We start from the raw sequence: 14259 nt of genomic DNA, 5'->3' as shown, positions 1-14259 counted from the left end.
TAAGGATTTGTTTTAAAAAATAATAATTTGATTATTTCCAGACCACTGAATATATATATATATGCTAAAAGATAAAGTCAAATGATTATTTGGGTAATATTTGTGGCTGGCTTTGATTAATTGTTTATTATGTGTCAGATACTGAACTAAATGCTTTATTTACACTCATGGAATTTATTAATCCTCCTGACATTCGTGTGTAGTTTATGCTAGAATGTTTCTCACTTAAAGGCCAGGAAAACAGTGTTTACAGAGATTAAGTAATTTGTTCAAGGTCAAAATCTGAGATCTGGGATTTGGACACAGAGAGCTTCATTCCTGAGTGAATGGTCATTAACACACAAAGGACATCCACCTGCACATGTATGGTGCTTTGATAGTCATAAAAGCTAAGAGTCATGAGCTAGGAAGATACCCAGCTGTAATAAGGTGGTTTACTAGACCGTGATACATTCACTTAATGTATGTTATATCTAAAACTTATTGGACCCAAAGTTTCGTGTTACAATTTTTTTTAGTGAAACATGACATTAACAATTACCACTATATAATAAAAATGTTGTATTTGCATTAAAAACTATAAAGAAATAAAAATCAAGCTATTAACAGATATCATTCAATAAGAGTATAGATTTGTACTTATTTCATTTTTTTATTTATCTTTTGCATTTTCTGTACTACACATTTACCTTTAAAATAACAGACAAGAAACTGTATTTTAAAAGTAATATCAACTTATAGAAACTAGAAAATGGTTAACTTATACATTGATCGTAATACAGTGATCAAGTGTAAGTATGAACATGATTAAGGTAATGTTGGTTATGGAAAGTATATGTCTAGCATATGCAGTTTTTTTAATTTATGACTCATGTGTAATCATCATTAAAATATTAGAAAATACAAATAAAAATCAACACGATGAAAATGAAAGTGAATTTTCCTAAATTGTATGTGTGTGTGTGTTCTATAAACCAGAGATAGAATTTCGGTGAATTTCCTTTCATACTCCTTCATCTGGAACTGTACACACACTGTTGTTTGACGAGACGGCTATGTATTGTTTTACGACTGGCTCCTTTGCTAGCACTGTGCTGTGTACTGTGGGGTATTCGTCAGTACAGATTTGTGTTACTGTGTTCTCATGGTCATGTAGGACACAGTTACACCATATTTTATATAACTGGTGCCCTGCTGTTGGGCATTGGCGTCATTTCACCTTTTTGGCCATTATAAATAATGCTTCAGTGCTTTTAAGATTTATTTATTTGTGCATACAGAACTGGGGTACAGGCCAGAGGCTCAGGGGCGGTGAGAGGCTTAACCAGACACAGAGCGGGGAGCAGAACAGGCAGATTGACGAAGTCCACTGCTGAGGGGAGCAGCAGGCGGGTCAGGAGAGGTCTGCCGCACTGTGTGGATCTCCTCGGGGCAGGCGGGGATCGAACCCATAGGGAAGTGGCTTTCACTTCTTAGTGCTGCGCTTTAACTAGCTGCGCCACCACAGAGGGCCCGCTTCAGTGCATTCTTAAGTTCAGTGCATTCTTAAGCAAGCCACAGAGATTATCAGCTATCGTACTGAAATGCCTGACTAAATTCAGCATCATGAGACTAGCTATTGTACTTGCTCCTGAGTTTTACTTGTGTGTGTACGCACGGGAGTCTTAGGATGACCCGGGACTTAGTAAAGTGTATTTAGTAAATGCACTAACACACATGTGTATTTTCGCCTTAATGTAAGGAGAACTCTACACCTGAAGACATGAAGGAAATGTCACCAGAAGTTGAGCATCAACCAAAAGTAGAAATTAATATGCCAACTGTTTTTGGTTCCAAGGTATGTAGTTATAGTAAAATTATTTCTAAAGGTGGAATTTATCTCTTGAAGACTTTATTTGTGCATTCACATGGATTGGGAAATCTTAGCAAAGATTCTGTCTTTATATAGACTTCTTTTGAATATAAAGGTAAAAAACATGCCAGTGTAACAGCCACAGTCATGCTGATGTTAGCAGGCAGTAAATCGATAGGTGAAAGTATTAATGTAAAATTCATTTTGAAATTAATTCATTTTTCATTCGTAGTTATAATCAGATATTTATCTGTACAATTATTCTTTTCTAATAAATCATGTGTATATTGTATATTTTTCTCGTGTTTACATGCTTTATTATCCAAGTGCTCCAGCAATAATACTGTAAATGTGACTTAACTAAGCGATAATAAACATACTGAATTGATGTATGTTCATATCTTCAGGTTTCTGAACAAAGCTATGTAGATGAGGCAAAGGAGAATACAGAGAAGATGCCACAAGGAAAAGATGGGGATGAATGTTTATTATCTGAAGGTCAACTTGCAGAAGACAATGTGACTTCTTCTGAAGATGAGACAGAAATAACTGAAGAACTAGAACAAGAAGGTACCTTTCTTTTTTCAGTTAGTAGCGTTTACTTAACTCTTCGCCTTATTTCGCTGCGGGTCTGTTCCTCACAGACCATCCTCAGCTCACTCTAGGCAGCCCTGGGTGGGTGGCGGGGACATGAGTCCTCTCCGGGCTGGAGCACCATGACCGCCTGCCCATGCTGCCGCTGGCCGTGCTCCGGGCATCTGGCCGGTTTCCTGTTCTCTCCGTTCAGTGTCATCAAACGGGGTTATTCTAGAAGACTGTACTTTTTCGAAAAAAGTAAGGACTCAGACCAAAAAGTAAAACAAACTTACTGCATGATTTAACTTTACTGAGTATCTAGAAAAATCAAACCCACCTGTAGTGACAGAAAGTCAGGCATTGGCCAGGTGCCTGGAAGGGCAGGTGAGAACAGAGAGCAGATCACAGAGCAGCCGAAGACACTTTGGGGTGACGGTCACGATTTTATTTGCCGCGATGGTGCAACAGAACTGTATGCTGAATGTAAGAAGAATCCTTTTAGCTCCCTAAATACATGCAATTTCTTATATGTCCGTTTTACCTCAACAAAGCTGTGTTACTGTAAAACGACTTTTTTCTGTGTGCCACAGACATGGCTCTATGTAAAATGAATTTGGAACTAGCGTAATATTTACAAATATGCCCAGTTTATAGACATTTGGTAGAAAATAGTAAGTGGGGAAAAAAATAGTACCTATGAGCATATGTAGAGTCTGGTGTATAAGAATGGAATACAGTGGTCTAAAGCCATTATTTCAAATACACTAAATATTTTTATAGCAATACTACCAATCAGAATGGTAATTATACCAAAAATACTTGATTATAATAACCTCTGTAGGAACTTGTACATAATCTTTGCGATGGAAGCCTTTTAAATATGTGCAAAGCTATGTAGATGTTTTTGGAAGACGATTTAAGAAGTGTTGAAACTACACAGCGTACTTGCCAAGGATCAGATGCCTTCAAATGTAAACGCTGCTTTAAAATGGTGTGTGTGGGTGGGGGGTGGGGGTGGCTGTGTGGTGTGTGTGGGTGTGCTTGAAGATTTGTTTTTAATTGGGGTAACACTGGTTTACAACACTGTACGATCAAGGCATGCTCACACCTCTTCAGACGTGTGTTAAGCACCATACCAGTCACCAAGTTGCCCAGAGTCAGGACAGTTTGACTTTTATATAATATTATTGGGTACATTGTCAGAAAGCATCTATAACCCATTCTTGTCTCTTAAAAAATTAATTTTTTATGTCATGCTACACAAGCTGTATTTTTATCTTCTGTGTCTACTAAATTAAACTTGAAATGTCCATACTTTTTTTTCTCTTTTCTAATATGTACTGAAAATGTAAATATCTTTGCTACTAACAGGGTCTAGACATGAGTGTCATATTATCCTTTTAAGGTTAGACTTACAGTGTAAGTCTCTCCATGTCACAAGCTAGGAATGTAACTGCTTAACATTTTCTTTGATGAGGTAGCACTGGTGTGCAACACTGTACCTGAGTCGGGGGTGCACGGTCACACCTCTTCACGTTCGCACACCGCACCCACCTCCAGGGCGCCGTGTTCTCCTCCGGAGTCCACAGTGCCTCCCTGCCTTCTTCCTCTGGTAGCCTCTGTCCTGCAGAGCACATATTTCTGTTGTTTCTCATTTCGCTTTGTCTGACCCTCTCTTTTGTTTCATCAAGTGAAGCATCTGGTGTTTGTCTTTTGGAGACGATGGTTCTCACAGGCGTGCGGTGTGGTGTATCATTGTGGTTTCAAGTTTGTATTTCCTCGATAACTAAGTGATGATGAGCTTTGTTTTCCTTTGTATTGTTTCTTCAAAGAAGAGTAAACTTAGTTCTTCTCCCCATTTCTGTTATTATATGGGGGGGGGGGCTGGCTTTTGTTGTTGTTTAGCTTCAAGAGTTATTTTAAGTCCCTTGTCAAATGTAAAGTATGCAAATATCTTCCCCCGCTCCGAAAGCTGTCTTTTTGTTTTCATAATAATTCTTTTCTGCTGTACAGAAGCTCTTCAGTTTCAGAGTCCTTTTTTTTTTTTTTTTAATCTTTGTTTTTGCTCCCCTTGCTGTTAGACTCCAGTCTCCAAAGACACCATGAAGTCAGTGTCATGGAGTGCTTTGTCTGCTTTCTTCTATGTATGGTGTCAACTCTTACATCCATGTCTATAACCCACTTTTAGTTAATTTTTATGGTGTGAGATAGTGGGGCTACCAGATTTAAACCAATAAAATTTTATTTTTTAACAGATGAAGAAGACAGATCAGCTTCTGACAGTGATGAGTGTATTATTCCGGCACCTATCTCCAAGAATACCTCACAGGTCAGTACCTTGATGCCAGCTAGGAATGTTCTGAAATATGTTTTCCATTCATAGTACATCAGTCATCATACATGAAAATCTTAAAGCAAAATATTCCTGGAAACATTTATAGTAATATCATAATGATCTAGTAATGATCTAGTGCAAGAAAACTTTATTTATATCTTCATTATGTAATTGGTGGAACTTAAAAACATTTTTCTTGCTTGCATATCAGTGAGTTTCCCACATCACCAACTTCAATAACTTGCTAAAACCAGTTGATTTCCCTGACTGCTTTCAGAACCATTGTACAAAAGTGTATTAAACCTGATCTTTAAAAAATTCAAAGTATGCAGAGCATTTAAATATTTAATAACTTTTCTAGGTGAACTCAGCTAAGTATATCTTTTTGTTTTCTGGTGAAAAAGTAAACCTTAAAAGGTAATTAATCTTTGGTAGGTACACCATTATTTGGTAGCATATTGCTTAAACATTATATGTAAATTAAAACTTTGAAAATTGGACTTTGAAGTGATGGTTTCCTTCAGCATTTTGTATCATAAGGGGGAAACTGATAAAGATATATTTAGTACTGGGAAAAACCAAGATGAGAGTCTGCCTCACACCTGGGACAGGGGGCATAGCAAAGAGCCCAGAAACAGCAGGTGCTCGGGTGGTGTGGAGAAAAAAACGGAAGCCCTGCAAGTTGTTGGCAAAAGTGTAAATAAAGGAAAAACTAGTTTTTTCTATTCACGTACAGTACTTTTCTTAAGATGATTAATGTACTCCTTTTTTTATCATTTTAATTTACTTTTCTGTTAAGAACTGCAATACTTTCAACTCTTAAATCTCCCGTTCTTTGCTTCCTCTCTCTACAGAGCAAGCCCATAGAGCAGCACTTGTCAGGTGACTCAGTTGGCACAGATGGCCTCAGTGAGCTAGAGAAACCCTTTATTTCTGTGAGTGATACAGACGATTCATGAATACAAATAAAATAGTCCGTTTAGCCAAAGTTTTTTTATTATTATTATCTGATTATTGATTTAACAATATCCTCTAACTTACAGCTTTCTAATTTTTGGAATCTTTATTGCTCAAAAGAAGTAAATCAACATAAGAATATATGATTGCCTGATGTCTGAGTTAAAGTAGTTTAATACAGTTTCTTACTTGATCAAATCGGAAGTTGTTAAATTTTCAAACCAAAATGTAGAAATTCATTACCCTAAGTTGGAAAAGTTTGGGAATCAATGGGAAAATGGATCCCTTGTGATTAGTTATATAAATCCTGATATTAGGGTTTTCCAGCATAATAGAACCAGTAGGATATGTATGTGTGCATATAAAGAGATTTACTGTAAGGAAATGACTCGAGTGTTCATGGACACTGAGAAGTCCCAGAATTCTGCAGTCAGCAAACTGGAGGCTGAGGACAGTCAATAGCACAGAGTTCGTCTGAGTCTGGAGGCCTCAAAACTAGGGAACTGATGGGGAAGTTCCAGTTCAAAATAGTCAAGTTGGAGACCTGAGTTCAAGACCAAAGTCCCAGCACAAGAAGGGTTTCCTCTTCCTTAGCCCTTGTGTTCTGTTCAGGTCTTTGATTGACTAGATGGCCCACCCGTATTAGGAAGGTTAATCTGCTTTATCAGGCTAACGATTCGGAAACACCCTCCCAGACATAGCCAGAGGTCTGACCAGGTGTCTGGGCGCCTCATGGCACAGTACAGTTGACATTAGATAAGCATCACATGATTTCGCTAAGCACCTTCCAGTCACTACATGAAAGGCAGTCAACAAACACTTGAGTGTTTGACTCCGACACTTGTTTCTTACACATCAATAGCTAATCATCAAGATTTTTGCCAACATCATGAGGATACCCATATAAACATACCCATATGTTTAAGACTTTTGACAATACATTATGAGAAATTAGTCCTGAAGTCTTGGGAAGGCAGAAAAACAAGGCATATTCATTCATTCATTGTGTATCCTTTAGTCAGTCTACAAATAGCATGATCCCTCTTGGTATGGCCCAGAGATTCCCAGGGTTCAATCACTGTCCTGCAGTTTGAGTCCTGCTTTCCTAAATAAATTCAATATTCTGGCCCTGCTTTCAGCAAGCAGCTACATTGATTGGGAAGATGAAAACACAATTAGTAATTCTAATATAAATTACAGTATAAAACAATGCTGGGGGGATTTATCATGGTACTCAAGTTAAAGCATCCTTAGCTGTTTTTGATCCATCCTCCTCAAGCTTCCAATGAATAAATAGAGATCTTGAGAAATACATAATGACTTGCTCACAGGCAGGTTACTAGTTAAGGAAGTTCAGAGGAGAATTTTAGACTGGATTTTAATAGTTCTCACAAGGATGTGCCCAGGCTCGTTCTCTCTGCATGTCTGCTTTTTCTCGTTTTAAACTGGCTTTGTCTGCTCTACTTGCTTGTTGCCCACAGATGGCCTACAGAAACGCCCTGCCCCAAGGAGAAGTGTCTGGGTTGGGCCTGTCTTTATCAGCTGTGTATTCTTGATCTATTCAGCTGTCCTCAGCCCCACAGCTGAATAGCCCTCCCTTAACTGTGACATCTCAAAAATGTGGCTATCCCTGTGTTATCTAGCCTGGGCAAGGATGTGCGTTAGTGTCCAGAAGCCAGGAGTCCACTAAGCAGAGCGAGCTTTATGTATGACGGGAAAGAGGCCTCCTTCACAGTGCAGATGGATTTTACCCTGTAGCTTCCAGGGAGACTACGAAAAGGTGCATTTTGTTTTCTAACCACTGTACTCATCATCTAAAAGTAACACTCAGTGGAGAGGAGAACATTACCTAAATTGTACCATGATAGAGACGAGGGGACATTTTGACCAACGTGGTGGGGGGGAGCGTCTGACAATATCTGGAAACCTTTCGGTTGTCTCACTGGGAGGGACACTACTGGCATCGAGTGGGGGTTGGAAACACCCTACAGTGCGCAGAACTCACAGGAACTGTGTGGGCCAGAATGGCCACGGCACCAAGGTTGAGGCGTCTCCGACTAGACCCACAGTGGAGCCGTGTACTCGTTACTCAGCCTCTCGGTGAGATTGCGCGCTGCTCTTAACTAAGGAGGCAGAAACAAATGTAATTTATTTTTAAAGATTTATTTACTTATGCATGCAGAACTGGGGTACAGGCCAGAGGTAGAGGGGTGGTGAGAGGCTGCACCAGAGACAGAGTGGGGAGCAGAAGAGGCAGACCGATCAAGTCCACTGCTGAGGGGAGCAGCGGGCCGGTCAGGAGAGGTCTGCGGCGCCAGGTGGGTCACCTCCGGGGCGGGGATCGAACTCATGGGGAAGTGGCTTTAGCTTCTTCGTGCTGTGCTCTAACCCGCTGTGCCACCAGGGAGGGCCCACATTGACCTTTTTTTTAGAGCACTTATTCTGGAACATCCTTCAACTTGGGTTTCTGTGTGGCTGCCTCATATTAGGCGCAGCTGGTGACAGGGCTGTCACGGTGCAACACTGTGTGATCAGAGCACCGCATCAGGGAGCTGGATGTCACTTGGCCACTTATTTGCCGTGTGAGCTTCAGTTTCGGTGTTATGTCATTGAACTTTTTCTAAGCATAAATATGTTTATGGCTCATTAGTTTCTTTGTCTCCTCAAGGGTTCCCTCAGGTAGAAGTCTCAGGAGAGTGTGTGGCACAGGGCTCTCCTCAGGAGGGAGATGTTTCCTGATTGCATCACTGAGCTCCTAGCCCCATTCATGGGTCGAGGAAAGGAGCCATGAATAGATCAAATACGGTCCTGTTCTTTGTTTATCTTCTGACCTCCTTCACCCATTTGCCCTGCCCTTTCTCTGGCAGCCATCACCCTGCTCTCTGTATCAATGAGGGGTTTTTTTGGTTTTTGTTTTTTGATGTTTTTAGAGTCCGCATAAAAAGGAGATCATGCAGTGTTTGTCTTTTTATTTGTTTTTTTTAAAGATTTATTTATTTGTGCATATGGAACTGGGGTCCAGGCCAAAGGCACAGAGGCAGTGAGAGGATTCACCAGAGCCAGAGTAGGGAGCAGAACAGACAGATCGACCAAAACACACTGCTGAGGGGAGCAGCGGGGAGACAGGAGAGGTCTGCTGCGCCCTGTGGGTGACTCCCGGGAGGGGATCGAACTCGGCTGCAGTGGCTGTGGTCAGCCTACCAAAAACAACGTATATATAGATTCAATGCTATTCCTATAAAAATTTCAATGACATTTTTCAAAGAAATAGAAAAAATGCTGATGAAATCCTTCTGTTATTTCTTAACCCACCACACCTTGTACCCCCTGGGCTTCTTTCCCCCTTTAACTTGAGAGCCCTCACAGTGTTGATTAATGTCCATTTACTATACTTTGTCAGATCACCTGCTATGTAAATGTCCAGTATTTTTGTCCTTCTGACTTGCTGTACTGCACATAATTCTCTCAGACTCCCTCCATTTTGCTGAAAATGCTGCATTTCTTTTTGTTTATGGCTAAAAAACATTCCATAGTGTGGATAGACCTCATCTTCTTGATTCAGCTGTCTGCTGATGGACATTTAATCTGCTTCCCTGTCCTAGCTATGGTAAATGGTGCTTCAGTAAACACTGTGAGCACGTATTTATTTGCACTGATGGTTTCATGTTCTTTGGAGCGATGCCTGAGAGTGTGATTGCTGGGGGGGTATGGTATTTCCATCTTTAGTTTCTGAGGTAAATCACAATTGCCCTCTGATAACAAATCTGTTGTCATCCCCACCAACAGGGTAATCGGGGTCCTCCTTCTCCCCATGCTTGTCAGCACCTGTTGCTGGTCTTTGCCTTTCTGTCTGGTTCGTTTTCCTTAGCATACTGTCCTTCAGTCGGTCTCTGTTGTCGTGGAAGATTTCTTTTATGTGGCTTAGTCATATTCCTGTGTGTGTGTGTGACTTTTTTCATCCATTCATAGATGGGTTATTTAGGATGTTTTCCATATCGTGGCTGTTGGAAATGATGCCGTGAACATGTGGGTGTCTATATCTTTTCCATTTCATCTTCATTTTCTTTTGATAAGTACCACAAGTAAAAGCGCTACTCGTGTGGTGGTTCAATTTTTAAACGTTGTCAGTAGCCTCCATGTTCTCTTCCACAGTCGTTACAGCAACTGGCATTGCCAGCAGCAGTGCCCAGGAGTTCCCTCTTCTCCGCGTCCTGGCTAAAACTTGCCACCTTTTTATGACAAGCACTCCGACAGGGCTTCTGTTCTTTTGGAGTTTATATTCGTGAATTCCATTTCAAAAGCTCTATCAACAATGTGATGTTAGCGGCACACAGACTAGTTGAAAAGCAATTAGATAACTGTACACTGTGGCTATACCCACTGCAGATTGATTTTTTTTTTAATTGCGTCTACCCAGTAATGCCACAAAATTGGACTAGAAGTAGTGTCCTAGGTAAACATCACTTACGCCAACTACCCTGTGAAGCCGAATCACTTGCTACACTGTGTAAACGACTGAAGATCATTCGGTTTCTTCTTTTCATATTACAGAATCTGACAGCTCATGGAATGTTGATCCTTAAAAGCAATCTAACAGATTTCCCAGGACTTAAAGCTTCCTCTTTCCCTCGTGTCTGTAATATATAATTAATCATAGATTACTTCATTTTGTTTCGTTTCATTTACATTTATGAGCTTCACTTTGTCCGAATGAAATGCTTGTCTCCTCCTTCCTTTTCCAAAGTGGTATAATTAGTGTTAGCATCTTTTTTAACAGGCTACATAAAGTTTAGTGGCTGGATTAAATCAAGTCATTAACATAATGTGCTCCCCAATTTGCCCCCACCTCCCTTCGTTCCCAGAACATCAAAGTGCCCCGCGTGCCAGTGTCTTTGGGCCTTGCTGGCCTGTCAGGTTCCGTCAGCCTCACGACTGCCGCTCTACGGCAAAGCTCCTGGGCATAACTAACGGAGGGGGAAGTCGGGGAAATCCGAAACCCAGATATTTTATTAATTTGAAAAATCAGAAGTTAACAGCATCAGTCTGATGTAAAGCCTTGTTTTAGGTCCCCAAAATAGACATGGAAACTGAACATTCGCATCTGCCTTCCAAGAAGAGTTCCTCCCTCTCTCGCGTTGCTTCTCATTTTCCGCTTCAGCCATGCGCCTCTCCACACGCACAGCTGGCTGTGTTTTCAGACAGATTGCCGGAGCATGCCCACGGGTGACAGTGGGAGGCGCAGGCTGCGGGCCGGCGGGCTGCAGCCGCAGGCACCACGGTCTCCCCGGCCCCACGCACGGCTGCGCCCGCACAGGTGCCGCTGGGCAGGAGCGACTCTGCCCCACGAGCACGCCAGGCTCTCGGGACCCACGGGAGCCGCGCCTCTGTGACGGCGGCCCAGCCGCGGGTCCGGGGGCTCGCGAACCTCTGAAAGGAGACTGCAGACGCCCGCCTCACGTTAGCAGTGTGCATTAAACATGATGAAGTCACTTCAGCATCAAATATATCAGCCCCGTGTTTGACGTCCGAACTTCAAGCTAGATGGATTTCAAAATATCCTCTAGTTAAAACCAGAAATGTTGAGTTACTCTCGTAATAGAAATTGCTTTTAAAACTTTTTTTTTTTTATGTCTTACAACTTAATTACCTCTTACTGACATGCCAGGCACGGGTCCACAGCAGTGCACTCTTAATAATGCATAGAGGCCGCTGTATAACTCACTGGACTGCCTTTATTTAAATGAGCCCCGTTTGATGGACCTTGGGTTTCTGTTTTTGCTAGAACAGACATTGCCAGCTAAGATGCTTTTTGTGCATAGCACTTTTATTATTGTGTCGTTGACTTATTTTGCGTAGAACGGGGGTGTACGCCAGACAGGCAGGGGAAGGGGAGAGGTGGGGAGGGGACTCACCGGAGACAGAGTGGGGAGCAGAACAGGCTGATCGACTGAAACCCACTGCTGAGGGGAGCAGCAGGGAGACGAGAGATCTGCTGCGCCCTGTGGGTCACTCCCTGGCCGGGGATCGAACTCAGGCCATCGCAGTGACAGCACTGAGACTTAATCCCTAGGCCACTAGGAGTCTCTATATAGCATTTCTGGAAAACTAATGTATACCAGATTATACCTCATTGATGACTTCACTTAACAAGAAGCGAACACTATAAATTCACCCATCCATACCTGTTTTGTATGCGCATACAGGTGTAACACTTGGGTCTGTGGGGAGTGAACCCAGTGTGTAAGCCGAGCAGCTCAGGGGAGGTTCAGCAAGCCAACCGCGAGGTGAAACCAGCCAGGCTCCGAGCTTGTAACTCGTTTCTGGAGCACAGCCACCCCCATCCTTTTCTGTGTGGAATGCGGGTGCTTCCACTTGCAAGGGCAGAGCTGACTGCTTACCTCAGAGCTCATAAAGCCTGCAGTGCCCAACATATGTGCCATCTGTCCCTGTACATGCACAAAGGTTGCAAACCCCTAAGTGAGGTGCTGGGGGGAAATTTGGGACTTCTCTGCTTTACTTGTTAGGAGTTCCGTGGTTGGATCATTTTTCATTAGTACAGATTGCTTCTAGCTAATGATGTACTCACCGTGTTCACTGTGCTAAAAACAGCCTGCTATGAATATTGAAGAAGCTTTTCGGTAAGGATATTAGACAGAGTCCACAAATGGAGTTTGAGTCTCTGGGTTACATCGGGCTTCCCAAAAAAGCGTGGTACCAGAGCAGCGTCCCCATCGCTTGAGGACCTGCGAGAGGTGGGTGTCCTCAAGCCTGCGCCGACGCGTGAAGCAGAATGGGGGAGGGGGGAGCGCTGTGCGAGGTGCACGGAAGCTTGAGAAGCCCAGCTCGGGAGAAGCAGGCGTCCTGGGGGAGCCCGTGCAGATGGCTGGGTCCCACCTGCGTCGGCTCAGTCGGAACTTTGTTAAAAGCTCCCCCGGTGATTGTAATGTGCAGCCAAAATTGAGAAGCACTGTCCTGGAACATCTGTTCTCAATGATGGTGAAAGTGGAATAGCATATCACAATCACCTGAAATTGAGGGTAATTTTTAAAATGCTCTCCTTCCCTCACATGACTGCCGCGGTGAGCACAGTTTCTGATGGAAACGTGTCATATCCATCAGGTGTGTTAGGACGGGGAAAATCCAGCCGTTGCTCTCAAACATGTGGTAACAAACTTCTGCAATTTGCTGGCGGTGGTTACAGATGCAGTGATTTACGGGGTGTGCCAGGGGGCAGTGACAGCGTCCCGAAAATGGGTTCTCGCAGCCCACGCCCATCCGTCTCCACCTCTGAAGTTTGCAATATTTAAATTATTTGTTCAATATGGTGCCTCTTAACAGAACCCATTACCATCCCTCAAAAAGACTCAGTTTGTTTTGCTTTGTTGGGTGAAGCCATGATCACCTCAACAGAGGTTCTATTTTCTCTACTTCTCGCCAAGAGCTCCTATTTAAAAAAAAAAAAAAAAAAAAGTTTAAATCAAATATGAAGAATGGGTAAGGGAGCTTTGGCGGTCAAGGGGCTTTTCCTGAGTCTTCCAGATGGTTCTGCCCGCCCCGGCCCAAGGGCATGGGCAGGAGTTGGAGTCACAGTTGATCAGGGCATGTCCCCTCCCCACCCCCACTCCATCAGTGCCAACGGGGGGTTGATGGCGTAAGCCAGCTCAGCCCAGCCCGCGGCCTCAGAGGCATAGCCGCAGCTTTTCTTCCATTTCCACTCTGTTGTCACAAGTACCAAGCCCTGCAGGACGGTGGCTCTTGCATCTAGACCTTAATCTGTATCTAGTTACACAGTGAGAGACACGGGCAGGTACACGTATTTAAGTCTTTTTTGATGATAACAGTAATCCTAATCTAAATTCCCATAGCCATTTGGAGAGTAGCTTGATAACCCATGGAACTGTCTCCCAGCAGTTCCCTTAAGACATGCACAAGACAATCTTGTACAACATATGCAAGAAATCAAAAGGATGCTCGGTGAAACTTAGCAAAAAATGACCAGCAAAGTCATTGTTCACTAGTAGAGATACAAATAAATGTGCTATCAGTCATATATGCCATAGAGATAATAATAATAGAATATGAATGAATTGGATTTTAATTAGTAAGATGATTAAATCTCAAAAATGTAGTACTGAGTGAAAAAACGCAACTTGGAGAATGGTTAATAGACGATACCGCTGACAGATCTGAGAACAGAAGACAATCTGTTGTGGGTGAATACGTACATATGTGTGATGATAAAGGCGGTTTGAGACTCATAAACATCAGGGTCGGGATGTGAGGATGGAGAGGAAACGCCGAGGTGGGGCCTTTATCTGCATCTGAAATATTTTATTTCTTTAACCAAAAAAAAAAAATTAGCAGCAAAAAGATTTGAATCAGACACAGCGAAATGGTAACATCTGTGTAAATGTTGAGTACATGAATATGACACATTATTTTCGATACCTTTTTCATGTCTGAGATATCTCATCATTTAAAAAGTTGAAGAAAGCGAATTCATTGTAGAAATTCACGGTGCAATAAAACTCACATGTAA

General features: G+C 42.4%; 1 protein-coding gene across 1 annotated transcript in view; it reads left to right on the top strand.

Annotated features, from left to right (window-relative positions):
* RPGRIP1L (RPGRIP1-like) overlaps nucleotides 1-14259 on the top strand; it is an 88195-nt gene that overhangs the window by 55718 nt on the left and 18218 nt on the right. Inside the window, exons 21-23 of the mRNA XM_012733220.1 lie at nucleotides 1742-1837; nucleotides 2260-2422; nucleotides 4684-4757. Of these exons, the coding sequence (XP_012588674.1) occupies nucleotides 1742-1837; nucleotides 2260-2422; nucleotides 4684-4757 (333 nt within the window). The remainder of the gene's footprint in view (nucleotides 1-1741; nucleotides 1838-2259; nucleotides 2423-4683; nucleotides 4758-14259) is intronic.

This window comes from Condylura cristata, unplaced genomic scaffold (assembly GCF_000260355.1).
Source record: "Condylura cristata isolate star-nosed mole 26May11 unplaced genomic scaffold, ConCri1.0 scaffold00039, whole genome shotgun sequence".
Taxonomy (NCBI): Eukaryota; Metazoa; Chordata; class Mammalia; order Eulipotyphla; family Talpidae; genus Condylura; species Condylura cristata.
The sequence above is the reverse complement of the archived record's forward strand: the minus strand, read 5'-3'. Positions and strand labels throughout refer to the sequence as shown.